This window comes from Ranitomeya imitator, chromosome 7, assembly GCF_032444005.1.
Source record: "Ranitomeya imitator isolate aRanImi1 chromosome 7, aRanImi1.pri, whole genome shotgun sequence".
Taxonomy (NCBI): domain Eukaryota; kingdom Metazoa; phylum Chordata; class Amphibia; order Anura; family Dendrobatidae; genus Ranitomeya; species Ranitomeya imitator.
This window is the reverse complement of record NC_091288.1, coordinates 196,512,508-196,530,541: the sequence shown is the minus strand read 5'-3', so window position 1 is coordinate 196,530,541 and position 18,034 is coordinate 196,512,508. Positions and strand designations below refer to the sequence as shown.

Below are 18,034 nucleotides of genomic sequence, written 5' to 3'. Positions count from 1 at the left end.
TGACATGACTTATTAGTTTCAAACCATGCTGACTCTGTTTAATCACTTCATTCTTATCCAGGTACTTACATACATGTTGTTTAATAATTTGTTCAAAGATCTTTCCTGGTATAGACATCAGACTCACCGGCCTATAGTTCCCTGGGTCCACCTTCTTCCCCTTTTTGAAGATAGCAACATTTGCTCTTCTCCAGTCTTCTGGGACTTCTTGTTCTTAAGAATTTTCAAAGATTATGGAGAATGGTTAAAAAAATTTCTTCTGCTATCTCCTTCAGTACTCTGGGGTGTAATTCATCTGGACTTGAATTCATTTATGTTAGCTAAGTGTTTCCTCACTATCTTTCTCTTTATAGATATCCTGGATTTTTCTAATCCCCACACAGCTCTTTATACAGTATAATGTTCACAAAATGTCCTCCATACAGTACAATGGTTCCACATAGTCCTCCACACAGTGTAATGGGCCTCACATAGGACTCCATAAAGTGGTACACATAGTGCACTATACAGTATATCAGGGCCCTGCATTGCCTTCCATACAGTATTATGGCCCAACATAGTTCTTGATACAGTATTATGGTCCCACATGATGTTTCATTCTGTATAATGGCCCCACATAACGCTTCATACTGTATAATGGCCCACATGATGCTGCATACAGTATAATGGCCTCACACAAAAAACTACTCACCTCTGCCCGTTCCAACGCTGATCTGGTCTGTTCATATATCAGTCCTAACTGTGGGCATGCGCGCCATCTCGGCAATAGCTCTCAGCCAGTGCGCCATCCTCGTCCCACGCGAGATCCCCGTCCTCAGCACGTGCGCAGACTGATGGAACGGTGTGTGGCCTGTTGGGAGAGTTGGGAGCAGTGGCCGCGGCGCTGGTGCTTGAGGGAGATTACGAGCGGGCTGAGGAGAGTGGTGGCAGCGCTAGTTTTGAGGAGATGAAGCACGTGCCCACCGAGAGGGCTCTGCATGCCCCCTCTGGCACGTGTACCATAGGTTCGCCTCCACTGTCCTAGGGAATGTTCCCCATTCAGGATCACTCTCTATAAGCCTGAATAAAGAGCTGATGTGTATAAGCAGCCCATGTTCGGCCTGTCACAAGCTATCCTTGTACACGACTTTCTTTTTGCAAGACAAGAAATTAATCAGATATATGGAATCCAAAAATTTTCAGCAGTGGTGCCCCACAGCTCTTCTAAAAGTCTTCTCAGCCCCCAAAATGACTTCCTACACTTCACCTAGACATGGATTACCGTACTTAATGCAGTGCTCATTGCCATGCACGGCTTTACAGCTTAGTTGTCTTTATGTAAAAATCTATGCTTGTTCCTTCCCGCTGATTAAACACTTACATTTTTTTTTAGCTTCTGAAGTGATTAAAAATGTTAAAGCTTTGGAAAGAGACTGGAGTAATAACCAGTCATAAATAATTCAATAATTGTTCCTATAGTTGTCTGCAGCTGCTACGTGCTGATGATTGCAGATTGGTTTACAGTCAATGCTTAAGGCAAAAAGTGAGCAATGTTGACGTATGAGAAAAAAAAAAGATTGGGGGGGTTGACGGCAGTAATCGCATATATTCTCACAGCCCCCAAGCTTTCTTTTGGGAAGATTGTCTTCAGTGTCGAGAATAGCGATATTCCAGAATATATCTGTTAAACACTACTGATATAATTAATCCACTCTTATGATTACAACTTTGGATTTATTTTTTTGTGCCATCTTTTTCTATATCCCTCTTTTAAGCACAAATGTATCTTCTTATTGTTAAATAATGGAGATATAGTAACATACATAGTTAGCACGGCCGAAAAAAGACATTTGTCTTTCCAGTTCAGCCTATATTCCATCAGAATAAATCCCCAGATCTACGTCCTTCTAAAGATCCTAATAACTGTAAGATACAATATTGTTACGCTCCAGGAAGACATCCAGGCCTCTCTTCAACCCCTCGACTGAGTTCGCCATCACCACCTCCTCAGGCGTGGAATTCCAGATTCTCACTGCCCTAACAGTAAAGAATCCTCTTCTATGTTGGTGGAAAAACCTACTCTCCTCCAGACGCAGAGAAAGCCCCCTTGTGACCGTCACCTTCCTTGGTATAAACAGATCCTTGGAGAGATTTTTGTATTGTCCCATTATATAGTTATACATGGTTATTAGATCGCCCCTCAGTCGTCTTTTTCCTAGACTAAATAATCCTAATTTTGCTAATCTCTCTGGGTATTCTAGCTTCCCTATCCCCTTTATTAATTGTATTGCCCTCCTTTGAACTCTCTCTATCTAGTTCCATTATATATCTTTCCTGAGCACCGTTGCCCAGAACTGTACACAGTACTCCATGTGCGGTCTAAGCAGGGATTTGTACAGAGGCAGTATAATTATTATTTATTTATATAGCACCATTAATTCCATGGTGCTGTACATGAGACGGAGTTACATAAAAATACAAGTATCACAGTCAACAAACTAACAATGACAGACTGGTACAGAGGGAAGAGGACCCTGCACTTGCGGGCTTACATTCTCCAGGATTTTGGGGAAGAAGACAGTAGTTTGGGGGTTGCAGTAGTTCCGATGGTGTTGAGGTGGTCATTAGAGGTTGTAAGCTTTCTTGAAGAGATGGGTTTTCAGGTTCCGTTTGAAGGATCCAAATGTGGTGGATAACCAGACATATTGGGGCACAGAATTCCAGAGGATGGGGGATATTCAGGAGAATATGGAGGCGATTGGGTGAGGAGCAAATAAGCGTGGAGGAGAGGAGGTCGTCTTGGGAGGACCGGAGATTATGTGAGGGAAGATAGAGAAATTAGTTTGGAAATATACAGAGGAGAAAGGTTATGGATGGCTTTGTAGGTCAGTGTTAGTAGTTTAAACTGGATACACTGGGAAATTAGGAGCAAGTGAAGGGATTTGCAAAGAGGAGAAGCAGGAGAGTAGAGAGATTAATTAGTCGGGCAGCAGAGTTAAGGATGGACTGGAGGGGTGTGAGTGTTAGCAGGTAGCCCACAGAGGAGGATGTTGTAGTAGTCGAGGCGGGAGATGATTAGTGCATGCACAAGCATTTTGGTGAAGTGAGGGTTGAGGAAAGTACGGATATTTTTGAGCTGGAGGTGGCTAGAGCTTGGATGTGCGGTTTGAAGGACAGGGCAGAGTCGAGGGTTACTCCGAGGCAACAGATTACCGGGACAGGGGAAAGTGTAAAATCATTTATTGTGATAGATAGATCAGGTAGGGAAGGTCTTCGAGATGAAGGAAAGATAATTAGTTCAGGTTTGTTCACATTGAGTTTGAGGAAGCGAGAGGAGAAGGAGGATATAGCTAATAGATACTCTGGGACTCTGGAGAGCAGATGGGTGACTTCTGGGCCAGAGAGGTAGATCTGAGTGTCATCAGCATATAGATGGTACTGGAAGCCATAAAACTTTGAGTTGTCCCAGGTCAAGGGTATAGATTGAGAAGAGAAGGGATCCTAGGACAGAGCCTTGAGGGATACTAGAGAGTGGGCGGGATGAGGAGGTAGTGTGGGAGTAGGAAATGATAAATGTGCGGTTGATAAGGTATGAAGAGATCCAGGATAGGGCAAAGTCTTTGACACCAAAGGAGGAGTGGATCTGTAGTAGAAGGCACAGGACAGGTCTAGAAGGAGTTAGCTTTGGCTGTAAGACGTTAGTAATTTTGGTCAGGGCAGTCTCAGTGGAATGGTGGCGACAGAAGCTAGATTGTAGGTTGTTTGGAGGCAAATGGGAGCAAAGATATGTAGCAATAGCTGGACATAGCGATTGGGTCAAGGGATGGCTTTTTGAGGATAGTTGTGATTGTGGCATGTTTGAGAGCAGAGAGGAAGGTATGAGAAGTTAGTGATAGGTTGAAGAGATGGGTTAGGGATGGCATTAGTGTAGTGGTGAGGTGCTATTTGGAGAGAAGATGAGCAAGCTGTCCTTCAGTGATTTTGAAGAGGGAAGTTATAGGGTTAGGGCATTGGTGTCGCATACAAAGGGGTTGTGGTGGTCGGACAACAAAGTCTTGCCTTGTTTGGTCCATCTTATTTTTGAAGTAAGTTTCAAAGTCCTTGGCAGAGATTATGAGAGTTGGGGGGGGGGGGGGGGCAGTGGTGGGCGGAGGAGGAAGTTTGAATGTGAGTGTTGCTTGTTTGAGTGCAGTGAAATCATCTTTTGAATGCATTTTCCTCCAATGCCACTCTGCAATTCTGGATATTTGCCAAAGCTTTTTAGTGATGTTATTGTGCCAGGGTTGTCTATTGATTTGTCGCACTCTGCTATGCATAAAAAGATTGACTGAGTTGATGGCTGATGCAAGAGTGGCATTGTAGAAACTAGTGGCAGTGTCTGGGTCGTGGAGTGAGGATATACTGTAGATGCCAGTGGTAGGATAGAGTCAGAGAGCGTGTGGGTGTCTAGGTGTGCGAGGTTTCTCTGGGGGTGCGCATGTTGCTGGACATGTGACTGGTGAGGACAGGGATGAGAGAGTAGATGTTGGTCATAGAGTGAGAGGGGAGGTTGTGAAGTTAGATAGGGAGCAAAGATGGGTGAAGACTAGGTCTAATGTGTGTCTGTTTGTGTGGGTGGCTGTGGAGGACCACTGATTAAGTCCAAAAGATGAATTAAGGGACAGAAGTTTGGAGGCTGCTGACTGGTGGGTGTTAATGGGGATGTTGAAGTCACTCATGTTGATGATGGGAATGTCAGCAGAGAGAAAGTGAAGAAGCCAGGTGTATTGTTGGTCATTAAAGGCAGTGGTTGGTATACGATGGCCATTTTGAGTTTGGAGAGGGAGTAGATGCCGACAAAATGGATTTCAAAATAGGGAAGGATATGGGAGAGTAGAGGTGGTATTGGGGTAAAGGTACACTTTGAAGACAGGAGAAGGCCCACTCCTCCACCATGTCTGTTGCCAGGGTGAGGAGTGTGGGTGAAGTGGAGGTGGCTGTAACAAAGCGCAGCAGTGGAGGCTGTGTTGGAGGGTGTCAGCTATGTTTCGGTGAGGCCCCGGAAGGAAAGATTATGAGAGGTAAAGAGGTTGTGAATTACGTGGAGTCGGGCATTCCAGAGTGATTCAGAGAGAGGGAGCAGGGTGGTGGGCGTCAAGGGCACTGATTTGAAGTGGGAAAGAATTGGGGTTTATTAGTGAGTGTGCTCATTACCTAGGTTTTCTGAGCAGGCTTGGGTGGTCTCTGAGTATTTATGGTGTGCTCGGAGATTATGTTTGAGTCGCCGCCGCAGCTGCATGATTTGCGGCTGCTTGACAGCCTAAATACCTGTGGGGATTCCCTAACAAACAGGCATTCCCTGCATGTGTTCAGGCTGTCAAGCAGGCGCAAATCATGCAGCTGCGGCAGCGACTCAAACATAATCTCTGAGCACCCCATAAATACTCAGAGACCACCCAAACCTGCTCAGAAAACCCAAGTAATGAGCACACTCACTCATCACTAGTGTTTATATTGGTTTGGGAGCGATAGAAGGGGGTAATAATGGGAGGTTTGAGATGTGGGGATCCAGGATTGGGAGATATGTTGCCAGCAGAGAGAGGGAGAGCAGGTGGGAGGAGATTGGGTGGCTTGTGTTTTATTATGAGAGAGGTGAGGTTGAGGAGCAGGTGAGTGGATGAGGTCAAGTGTGGAGGTAATAGGGAAGGAGAAATTAGTACTTGGTTAGAAGGAGCTGGGGTGTTTGAATAGTGAATGAGAGGAGTATTGGTTGCAAAACTGTTCGAGTGTATGTCCGCATGATGAGAGTAAGTGTGTAGGAAAGGGAAACAAATGTAGTGCATTTACTTACGGTGTTTAGTGGTACCGTGTGTTCTCTTGTGGTTCCATTTCTGGTACTATTTCTGCTGCATCCTTATAGAGACATCCTTCTGGAGACAGACCTCAGTCACACAGACTTATGACTCCACATTTATAGCAAACTAAGTGCACAGGAAATGCAGGCCAGGTGGGAGGGCAAACAGGGAGACTAGTCACACCCAGGAGGGGAGAAGAAGGAAGTAGAAAGGAAATGCTAACAGAAGATGCAAAAAGGAAAATGGACACATAAAGCTAAATGTGTGTTAGCATCAAGGAATTAAGTAAAACAAGAGGGGATTATAGGGAGAGAAATGGGAAGCGCTGACTTCTGAGTGTACCAGTTAGTTTCCAAAGGTGTATGCTCAGTGTGAATCCACTCACCTTTTTGGTGTCTCCATATAGATCCAATCCCTGGATCACTCCATTCCTCTTTCCATGCAGTTTGCTGCAGTGATCTGGGAACTGATGAGTGCAATGAACAGTGCTTCCATAGGCAATAAAACTTTGTAAATATTTTTCAAAGCAATAAGCAATGATGATGATGAAATTCCATATTCTGACTCAGATGATTTTTATTTCAAACTAGAACACAAATGGTTTTGACGTCTTAGAGTCTTCCTCAGATATAATGTCAGGCATAGAAATCTATCTGAGCACATTTTATAGCAGATTTCCCTGCATGTTAATTTGGGGCTCTATTTTTCAGACACCCCCAGATACTCAGATATGCAGGTTTTGGCACTCTGAGGAATCTAACAAAACTCATATAACAAATAAATTTGACACACAAGGTTTTTCACACACACAAAAAAAAAAAATTTTTCAATCCAAAGTCTTTTTTCCTTTCAAAAAACACTATAAATTTACGGTAATTAGAATATATATAAAATTTCTTGAAAATGTTATTAAACATACTAAAGTGTGATTTCATAATAAAATGTAACATCCTACAAACATAGATATTATGGCAAAATTAAATTCTATTTGGCATTTGGAAATAGTCACAATATGAAAAAAAGAGTTTTAAATGTGTTGAGATAGATCTGTTTCTACGCCTGACATTATTATATCTGAGGAAGACTCCAAGAAGTCAAAACCAGTTGTGTTCTAGTTTGAAATAAAAATCCTCCTTGAATCAGAATATGGGATTCCATCATCATCCTTTAGGAGCGCATACTGGTGGGAAAAATATTTAAAAAAAAAAACAAGGAATTAAGGTGAGAAAGCATCCAGGGGAAGAAAAAACAAACAAAAACAAACCCAGTAATAGCAAACAGATACGTGGTGAGTGGGGGGCAGTATAATGCTCTCATCATGTGTGTCCAGACCTCTTTTAATGCGCCCCTTGATCCTTTTTGCCTTGGCAGCTGCTGCTGGGCACTGGCTGCTCCATTTATATTAGGTGCCCAAGTAATAATGATCTAAGGATACTTGCCCAATAAACTACCTACCAAGGTGCCAATAGGAGGCCTCTGTGGGACGCTTCCCACCTGTAACAGAGCCGCGCTGGTCTACGGGCTGTTTGGTATTGAGGTTCCTGTTATATAAGGCACAGGTCACATTTCAGACACAACCAATGGACTAGTTGCATGCACAGAGAAAAGGGCCCATAATGGTCATATTGCCTGCCTCTATGGTAATACACCCTGGTCGTGGACGATGGAGTTGTCTCAGGACAGATCACCATACTTTTCCTAGTCTCAAATCTCCCCCTTTAGCCAGCTTTCATGCGAGAGCGCTGTAGCCACATGCTGATTGCCACGGTTCCTGAAGGTCAGAACCTCATCATTCAAAACAAAAATAGTCGAAAATCTGTTTTAACCTCTTAGTAACGGAGCCAATTTGCAGCTTACTGACCCGGCCAGTTTTTACAATTCTGACCACTATCACTTTATGAGGTTATAACTCTGGAACGCTTGTATGGATCCCGCTGATTCAGAGATTGTTTTTTTTATGACATACTGTACTTCATGTTAGTGGTAACATTTCTTCAATATGACTTGCGTGTATTTATGAAAAAAAAATGGAAATATGGCAAAAATTTTGAAAGTTTTGCCATTTTCACACTTTGAATTTTTATGCCCTTAAATCAGACAGATATGTGACACAAAATACTTAATAAATAACATTTCTCATTACATCAGCACAATTTTGGAAACAAAATTTTTTAATGTTAGGAAGTTATAAGGGTTAAAAGTTGAACAGCGATTTCTCATTTTTACACCATTTTTTTTTTTATCGTTAGGGACCACATCACATTTGAAGTCACTTTGAGAAGTGTACATGACAGAATATACCCAAAAGTGACACCATTCTAAAAACTACACCCTTTAAGGTGCAAAACCAAATTCAAGAAGTTAATTAACCCTTTACGTGCTTCACAGGAACTGAAGCAATGTGGAAGGAAAAAATTAACACTGAACTTTTTTTCACAAACATTTTATTTTTTTTATTTTCACAAATGTAAAAAGAGAAAATGAACCATAAAATTTGTTGTGCAATTTCTCCTGAATACGCCAATACCCCATATGTGGGGGTAAACCACTGTTTGGGCACATGGGAGAGCTCGGAAGGGAAGGAGCGCCATTTTACTTTTTCAATGTAGAATTGGCTGGAATTGAGATCAGACGCCATGTCGCGTTTGGAGAGCCCCTGATGTGCCTAAACAGTGGAAACCCCCCAAATCTAACTCCGAGCCTAACCCTAACCACACCCCTAACACTAACACACCCCTAACCCTAATCCCAACTGTAAACATAAGCCTAACCCTAACTTTAGCCCATCACACTTTAGCCCAACTCTAACCCTAATGGCAAAAATGAAAAAATATATATATATTTTATTTTATTATTTTTCCCTAACTAAGGGGGTGATTCACTTTTCTTTTTTTCTTTTTTTTTTGATCATTGTGATAGGGTCCATCACAGTGATCAAAATAAACCAATATGAAAATCTATTGTTGCCGGCTGGCAGATCTCGGTGGGTGCACTGCGCATGCGCCCGCCATTTTCTTACCGGAAGAAGATGCCAGTGGCTGTGGGGAATCCAGGAGGACCCAGGGATACCTGGAGGTACCGGGGGCAGAGAATATCAGGGACCCTATTTCTCTCTCACATTAGAGGAGAGAAATTAAATGACAAATTGGACTTTTTTTTTTTTTTTTTGGTGGCCGCTGTTATATGGTTATAACGGTGATTGCAACTCCAGGGTCGAATCATGTTCTCTGGGGTCTCAGCTACCCAGGGTGGCTTACCTATAAAACTGAAGTTCTTCAATAAGCCTCTAGTTTTCTGTAGTCGCTTTTTCTTCGCAAGATTCTGATTGTTGGATTTTCTGTTTTACCTTGTACTGTCTGGCTGTTGCTCAAGGTATGAAGCTCATTACCGTAGCCGGTTCCGTCCCCACAGTGAGGACGCTCCTTTTTCTACCATTCACAGTTCTACGGCTTTGTGTCTCCTCTTTGATCTTCACGAGATGCCATTTCTATGCTAATTGTCTTCTTCTCACAAAGCGGTTATGTTGCACACTAGCATTTCTTTTGTCTCCTGTGTAATATCTTCCTGTATTGTCTTGTATTCATCGATGACCTTGCACACACATTCTAAAAAAAAAAGACAAAAGATGCAAAAGAAAGTATTGTGATTGACTTTCCTCTCACTGAATAGTGTAATACGTCAGGGTGACATCTAAAGGTTAGGAAGTTTCTGGCAGTCGTACCGTGTCCCTTAACCCCTTTACCCCCAAGGGTGGTTTGCACGTTAATGACCGGGCCAATTTTTACAATTCTGACCACTGTCCCTTTATGAGGTTATAACTCTGGAACGCTTCAATGGATCCTGGTGATTCTGACATTGTTTTCTCGTGACATATTGTACTTCATGACAATGGTAAAAATTATTTGATAGTACCTGCGTTTATTTGTGAAAAAAACGGAAATTTGGCGAAAATTATGAAAATTTCGCAATTTTCCAACTTTGAATTTTTATGCAATTAAATCACAGAGATATGTCACACAAAATACTTAATAAGTAACATTTCCCACATGTCTACTTTACATCAGCACAATTTTGGAACCAAAATTTTTTTTTGTTAGGGAGTTATAAGGGTTAAAAGTTGCCAGCAATTTCTCATTTCTACAACACCATTTTATTTTAGGGACCACATCTCATTTGAAGTCATTTTGAGGGGTCTATATGATAGAAAATACCAAAGTGTGACACCATTCTAAAAACTACACCCCTCAAGGTGCTCAAAACCATATTCAAGAAGTTTATTAACCCTTCTGGTGCTTCACAGGAATTTTTTGAATGTTTAAATAAAAATGAACTTTTAACTTTTTTTCACAAAAAATTAAATTCAGCTCCAATTTGTTTTATTTTACCAAGGGTAACAGGAGAAAATGGACCCCAAACATTGTTGTACAATTTGTCCTGAGTATGCCAATACCCCACATGAGGGGGTAAACCACTGTTTGGGCGCATGGCAGAGCTCGGAAGCGAAGGAGTGCCATTTGACTTTTCAATGCAAAATTGACTGGAATTGAGATGGGACGCCATGTTTCGTTTGGCGAGCCCCTGATGTGGCTAAACATTGAAACCCCCCACAAGTGACACCATTTTGGAAAGTAGACCCCCTAAGGAACTTATCTAGAGGTGTGTTGAGCACTTTGACCCAACAAGTGCTTCACAGAAGTTTATAATGTAGAACCGTAAAAATAAAAAATCATATTTTTTCACAAAAATTATCTTTTTGCCCCCAATTTTTTATTTTCCCAAGGGTAAGAGAAGAAATTGGACCCCAAAAGTTGTTGTACAATTTGTCCTGAGTACGCTGATACCCCATATGTGGGGGTAAACCACTGTTTGGGTGGATGGGAGAGCTCGGAAGGGAAGGAGCGCCGTTTGACTTTTCAAAGCAAAATTGACAGGAATTGAGATGGGACGCCATGTTGCGTTTGAAGAGCCACTGATGTGCCTAAACATTGAAACCCCCCACAAATGACACCATTTTGGAAAGTAGACCCCCTAAGGAACTTATCTAGAGGTGTGGTGAGCACTTTGACCCACCAAGTGCTTCACAGAAGTTTATAATGCAGAGCCGTAAAAATAAAACAAAATTTTTTTCCCACAAAAATTATTTTTTTAGCCCCCAGTTTTGTATTTTCCTGAGGGTAACAGGAGAAATTGGACCCCAAAATTTGTTGCCCAATTTGTCCTGAGTGCGATGATACACCATATGTGGGGGGAACCACTGTTTGGGCACATGGGAGGGCTCAGAAGGGAAGGAGTGCCATTTGAATGCAGACTTAGATGGAATGGTCTGCAGGTGTCACATTGCGTTTGCAGAGCCCCTAATGTACCTAAACAGTAGAAACCCCCCACAAGTGACACCATTTTGGAAAGTAGACCCTCTTAGGAACTTATCTAGATGTGTGCTGAGCGCTTTGACCCACCAAGGGCTTCACAGAAGTTTATAATGGAGAGCCGTAAAAATAAAACAAAAATTTTTTCCCACAAAAATTATTTTTTAGCCCCCAGTTGTGTATTTTCCCGAGGGTAACAGGAGAAATTCGACCCCACAATTTGTTGTCCAATTTGTCCTGAGTGCGCTGATACCCCATATGTGGGGGGGAACCACTGTTTGGGCGCATGGGAGGGCTCGGAAGGGAAGGAGCTCCATTTGGAATGAGGACTTAGATGGAATGGTCTGCAGGTGTCACATTGCATTTGCAGAGCCCCTAATGTACCTAAACAGTAGAAACCCCCCACAAGTGACACCATTTTGGAAACTAGACCCCCTAAGGAACTCATCTAGATGTGTTGTGATAGCTTTGAACCCCCAAGTGTTTCACTACAGTTTGTAACGCAGAGCCGTGAAAATTAAAAAAAAAAATCTTTCCCCCCAAAATTAATTTAGCCCCCAGTTTTGTATTTTCCCGAGGGTAAGAGGAGAAATTCGACCCCAAAAGTTGTTGTCCAATTTGTCCTGAGTACGCTGATACCCCGTATGTTGGGGGAAACCAACGTTTGAGCGCATGGCAGAGCTCGGAAGGGAAGGAGCGCCATTTGGAATGCAGACTTAGATGGAATGGTCTGCAGACGTCACATTGCGTTTGCAGAACCCCTAATGTACCTAAACAGTAGAAACCCCCCACAAGTGACCCCATATTGGAAACTAGACCCCCCAGGGAACTAATCTAGATGTGTTGTGAGAACTTTGAACCCCCAAGTGTTTCACTACAGTTTATAACGCAGAGCCGTGAAAATAAAAAATCTTTTTTTTTCCCACAAAAAATATGTTTTAGCCCCGAGTTTTGTATTTTCCCAAGGGTAGCAGGAGAAATTGGACCCCAAAAGTTGTTGTCCTATTTGTCCTGAGTACGCTGATACCCCATATGTTGGGGTAAACCCCTGTTTGGGCACACGGGAGAGCTCGGAAGGGAAGAAGCACTGTTTTACTTTTTCAACGCAGAATTGGCTGGAATTGAGATCGGACGCCATGTCGCGTTTGGAGAGCCCCTGATGTGCCTAAACAGTGGAAACTCCCCAATTATAACTGAAACCCTAATCCAAATACATCCCTAACCCTAATCCCAACAGTAACCCTAAACACACCTCTAACCCTGACACACCCCTAACCCTAATCCCAACCCTATTCCCAACCGTAAATGTAATCTAAACCCTAACTGTAACTTTAGCCCCAACCCAAACTGTAGCCCTAGCCCTAACCCTAATCCTAACCCTAACCCTAGCCCTAACCCTAACCCTAGCCCTAACCCTAGCCCTAATGGGAAAATGGAAATAAATACATTTTTTTAATTTTTCCCTAACTAAGGGGGTGATGAAGGGGGGTTTGATTTACTTTTATAGCGGGTTTTTTAGCGGATTTTTATGATTGGCAGCCGTCACACACTGAAAGACGCTTTTTATTGCAAAAAATATTTTTTGCGTTACCACATTTTGAGAGCTATAATTTTTCTATATTTTGGTCCACAGAGTCATGTGAGGTCTTGTTTTTTGCGGGACGAGTTGATGTTTTTATTGGTAACATTTTCGGGCACGTGACATTTTTTGATCGCTTTTTATTCCGATTTTTGTGAGGCAGAATGACCAAAAACCAGCTATTCATGAATTTCTTTTGGGGGAGGCGTTTATACCGTTCCGCGTTTGGTAAAATTGATAAAGCAGTTTTATTCTTCGGGTCAGTACGATTACAGCGACACCTCATTTATATCATTTTTTTATGTTTTGGCGCTTTTATACGATAAAAACTATTTTATAGAAAAAATAATTATTTTTGCATCGCTTTATTCTCAGGACTATAACTTTTTTATTTTTTTGCTGATGATGCTGTATGGCAGCTCGTTTTTTGCGGGACAAGATGACGTTTTCAGCGGTACCATGGTTAGTTATATCTGTCTTTTTGATCGCGTGTTATTCCACTTTTTGTTCGGCGGTATGATAATAAAGCGTTGTTTTTTGCCTCTTTTTTTTTTTTTTCTTACGGTGTTTACTGAAGGGGTTAACTTGTGGGCCAGTTTTATAGGTCGGGCCGTTACGGACGCGGCGATACTAAATATGTGTACTTTTATTGGTTTTTTTTTTTATTTAGATAAAGAAATGTATTTATGGGAATAATATTTTTATTTTTTTTCATTATTTTGGAATATTTTTTTTTATTTTATTTTACACATTTGAAATTTTTTTTTTTACTTTTTTACTTTGTCCCAGGGGGGGACATCACAGATCAGTGATCTGACAGTTTGCACAGCACTCTGTCAGATCACCGATCTGATAGGAGTGCAGGCTGCTTCACAGTGCCTGCTCTGAGCAGGCTCTATGAAGCCACCTCCCTCCCTGCAGGACCCGGATCCGCGGCCATCTTGGATCCGGGGCTGGAGGGAGCAGGGAGGGAGGTGAGACCCTCGCAGCAACGCGATCACATCGCGTTGCTGCGGGGGGCTCAGGGAAGCCCGCAGGGAGCCCCCTCCCTGCGCGGTGCTTCCCTGCACCGCCGGCACATCGCGATCATCTTTGATCGCGGTGTGCCAGGGGTTAATGTGCCGGGGGCGGTCCGTGACCGCTCCTGGCACATAGTGCCGGATGTCAGCTGCGATAAACAGCTGACACCCGGCCGCGATCGGCGGCGCTCCCCCCGTGAGCGCTGCCGATCGCATATGACGTACTATTGCGTCCTTGGGAAGTAAAGCCCACCCCACATGGACGCAATAGTACGTCTAATGGCAGAAAGGGGTTAAACTTCTACCTGAGCTTACAAAGAGTTGGACGAAAGAGAATAAGTCGTCCACCAAGAAAAGGAAGAAGTTTTGTAATGAAAGTTTTTGGAGTCTCCACTAGCTCCTCGAAAAGAGGCCACAATGCTGCCAAACTACAGCGGGTAATTGCACCCACTGATCAACCCCCCCAAGGCCAATTAGGGACTGGAAAGTAGTTTGAGACGTCCCTCGCCACATCTGACTCCGAGCAGCCATAGTGATCACTACAGTTTGGACTCCACGGTTCTTCTAGTCACTTGACTTGCACTTTGGAGGTTCTGTCCTTAGCTCAAGTGTTCTCTGTTACAGGTCGCTCCAGCCAAAATGTATAGTTCTCCTATTACTTTCTATTGTCCTTCATCTTCCAAAAGGCGAATAGATCATGGAAGACTTCACTCACCCATTTAAAAGATTTAACAGTCATTGATCACTCATTGTTAAAGGGAGTCTGTCAGCAGGTTTCTGCTCTATAATCTGAGAGCAGCATGAGGTAGGGGCAGACACCGATTCCAAAGATGTCACTTACTGGTCTGCTATTTGTAGATGACTAGGAGTCTTGTGTCATGGCGTCCCCACCACTGATTGGCAGCTTTGCTCCCATCTATGGTGTGGATGGGGTTGTACAGGGCTCAGCATTCAAAGAACTGCTAAATCTGCAGCAGCTAAAAGTGTGATTTGTATCAATACTGCAGCAAGCAGATCAGTAAGTGACACATTGCTGGAATTAGGATCTCTGTCTCTACCTGCTGCTGCTCTCAAACCTGGTGACAAATTCCCTTTAACATGCTCATACAGTGTATACTATGATTAAAGGGGTTGTTCTTTGATTCCCTGACACTACACCTACAAAGGACAGCAATTTGTGTTTTTTTTTTGCTATGCCCAATGCTATAGGTAGCTACAAACAAATACATAAGTATTTATGTATGTGGGATATATATGAAATCATTTAACCTCTTTGTTCCATTTTTTCATAGTCTACGAGTCCATCCGGAGGAAAGCTGCAGCTATTGGATACAGGTTTCTCAAGAACCTTGAAGGACTTCATTGATCTCCACCTGCACCACCAGAACAGTATCCCAGCCTTCCTGAGCGCAGTCACCCTTGACCTCTTCAGTCGTCAAACTTTCGCCTGAAAGAAAACTTCTCAAACCTGTCCCTTACCTTTCGTAGATGATTGTTGTCCTCAAACATACAGGAAAAATAGCACAGCTTCAACACAACACCAGCATTTCATAAAGACGTTGTGGGTACTGTCTGGGCAGTATAAATAAATAAATGATGATGTTGGCCAATTTTTGGTTAATTTACTTTTCCAAGGTCATATCACACACTTTTGTATAAAAAAAAATAAAATAAAAAAATGGTGGTGGTTGGGGTTTTTTTTTTGTTTCAAATAGAGTATGCTTCTGCAGTATGTCTCCCATTCAGTTTGGAGGTAGACAATCACTGAAGATACAAGAAGTCCATAGCAGTGACCCGCCTCTAGTCCAATAGGGTGTATGCAAATACATTAAAAAAAAAGGGGGGGGGGGGGGGAGTTAAATGGAAACTTTTTTTTTTAATAGCTCAAACTTAAGGCCATGTTCACACATTCAGTATTTGTAAGCCAAAACAAGAAATGGGTGATAGAAACATGTCGCCACTTCTGTATTTATTATACTTTTCCTCTGATTGTAGGCCAAAACCAGGAGTGGAACAAACACTGATGTAAAATACTGACCAAATACTGAACATGTGACCAAAGCCTAATGGTGACCATAAAATTTACTTTTTTGTTGGCAGATCCCAGACAGAAGTGAAGATGAAAGTCTGCCCCTTAATAATGTAATGTAATAATTCAATTAATAGTGATGAGCGAATATACTCGTTACTCGAGATTTCCCGAGCACGCTAGGGTGTCCGAGTATTTTTTAGTGCTCGGAGATTGTTTTCTTGCTGCAGCTGAATGATTTACAGCTATTAGCCAGCATAAGTACATGTGGGGGTTGCCTGGTTGCTAGGGAATCCCCACATGTACTTATGCTGGCTAACAGATGTAAATCATTCAGCTGCGGCAAGAAAAACCTCAATCTCCGAGCACTAAAAAAATACTCGGAGGACACCCGAACGTGCTCGGGAAATCTCGAGTAACGAGTATATTCGTTCACTAATTATTAACTTCATATCCACATATGTCACGTTAGAAGCATTGACATTGCCAGTGGAAGACTTTCTGACTTGGCTGGCGTGGACTTTGTAAAGTCAAAGCCTGGTCCCTCCGGTATGGAATAGACTTCATTTGACTGTAGCCTTTCACAGCATCAATAATTGAAAAGGTTATCGCGTACCCATTCATTATGGCATTTCAGCTGTATCTTATATTACCGAAGGCACATATACAACAGCTTGACTTCTTATCATGGTATTTCAATGTCACGTTGAGAAACTGACCCGCTGACTTCTTTCTTTAGTGTTGGCCGATAATGATGATTATTAAACTATCTATTCATCATTTCAGTTCTTTTGCCGTAACATTTCTGACCATTATTGAGCTGTTATGTCTGTTTTTTAAACCAATAAAAGCAATTTTCTATTATGACAATGGTCTGTACGTTTTTGTTTTTTATTAAGGGGTATATTAGAAAAACACTATTCCTAACTTATGACATGAGTCTACAACAGTTGGGTTTCAACCACTGATCGCTTCAACAAGGGACCATGGTCTTACAACGGCATACCGGGTAATGTAGGACAGGACAAGTGGTAACGTCTTTATCTCTGGTGATCTATGCAAATTGTCTCTTCAGAGAGGAAGAGGACTAGAACTCTAGTTCCACCTTTGGAAGTAGCAATCCTAAAAGTCAATGTTGACCCTTTAACGAGCCTTATCACATGACTTAGGATAAAAGCCAAACCAGAATCTCAATTTGCAGACACTGTGTTTCGGGGTATTGACCCTCGTCAGTGCAAAGTGCAGACCTGGTTTGGCTGAGTGAGAGGCGTCTGACCGCTATCCAAAAAGTATTGTTTCTCCTTGCGGAGATTGACGTGCTAAGCCAAGATGAGGCTTTGTCTCCTCATCTCGGCATGCTTAGCATGTCAATCTCCGCAAGGAGAAACGATTCTTCTTGGATCTCTGGTGATCTGTAACATAGAAGTGGGTTACTGCTAGAGTCCCTGTGGTGGTCTAGGGCTGACAGGGAGGTTATAATGAACATCTCTGGTGCTGTTATGCCAAGAAAGAGTTCAAGACCCCAGTCCTGGTGGTCTAGGACTGTCAAGAGATTTAATATTCATATTCCTGATGGTCCAGTGCAAAGAGAGGGGTAATGCTGAAATACCTAGTGGTCTAGTGCAAAGAAGCGTGAATGCCAGTATTCCGTTTAGGGAAGAAAAAGGGGTTAACCAACCCAGGTAATCTTGGACAGTACAGAGAGGGAATAGAGAGTACTGTGCATTCAACAGTTCGATCTATGATAAAGAGAAGTGTTTCATGATTAATCTGTCAAATCTATAGAGTGAGAGATTAGGGAATCTGTCCAGATTATGTATTAGCGATGCATGATGGGAAGCAAGGTAAATGAAGTTCCAACACTCATTGTGCTAGCAGAATACAAGTGAAGAAGAGCCACCCAGTGAAAGCATTTATTTGCAATTTATAGAGCACTAGATGGAGGCCCGATGCCCGATGCTATTGCATCGGGAGGGCGGTAATGTCACGAAGGGGGCAGGCTTTGCAGCGTTGAGAATCTCCCCCCATATGCTCACCCACCTATCCACTCTCTTTCCCCATGTGCTGACTTCTCCTGTCTGTGCTCTCTTCTTTGACCTGTCTACCCCATGCGCTATCCCCCCGTCTCTCTCCTTCCTGTGCTGTATTCTCCCTTCAAAAGACAATACTGACATTACATCAGGAGATCGCAGAGGATACATTTTGTGAGGTAAAATATTGTTTAAAAA

The 18,034-nt window shown here is 42.6% G+C and overlaps 1 protein-coding gene across 2 annotated transcripts in view; it reads left to right on the top strand.

Annotated features, from left to right (window-relative positions):
• The window catches only part of MAD1L1 (mitotic arrest deficient 1 like 1), a 740,224-nt gene extending 723,548 nt beyond the window's left edge, over positions 1 to 16,676 (top strand). The window contains exon 18 of one of the 2 annotated variants that reach the window (XM_069734326.1): positions 15,070 to 16,676. In XM_069734326.1, coding sequence (XP_069590427.1) covers positions 15,070 to 15,228 — 159 coding nt within the window. In that variant the 3' untranslated portion in view covers positions 15,229 to 16,676. The remainder of the gene's footprint in view (positions 1 to 15,069) is intronic. The other variant, XM_069734327.1, reaches the window with a different exon arrangement.
• Positions 16,677 to 18,034: the final 1,358 nt, after the last annotated feature.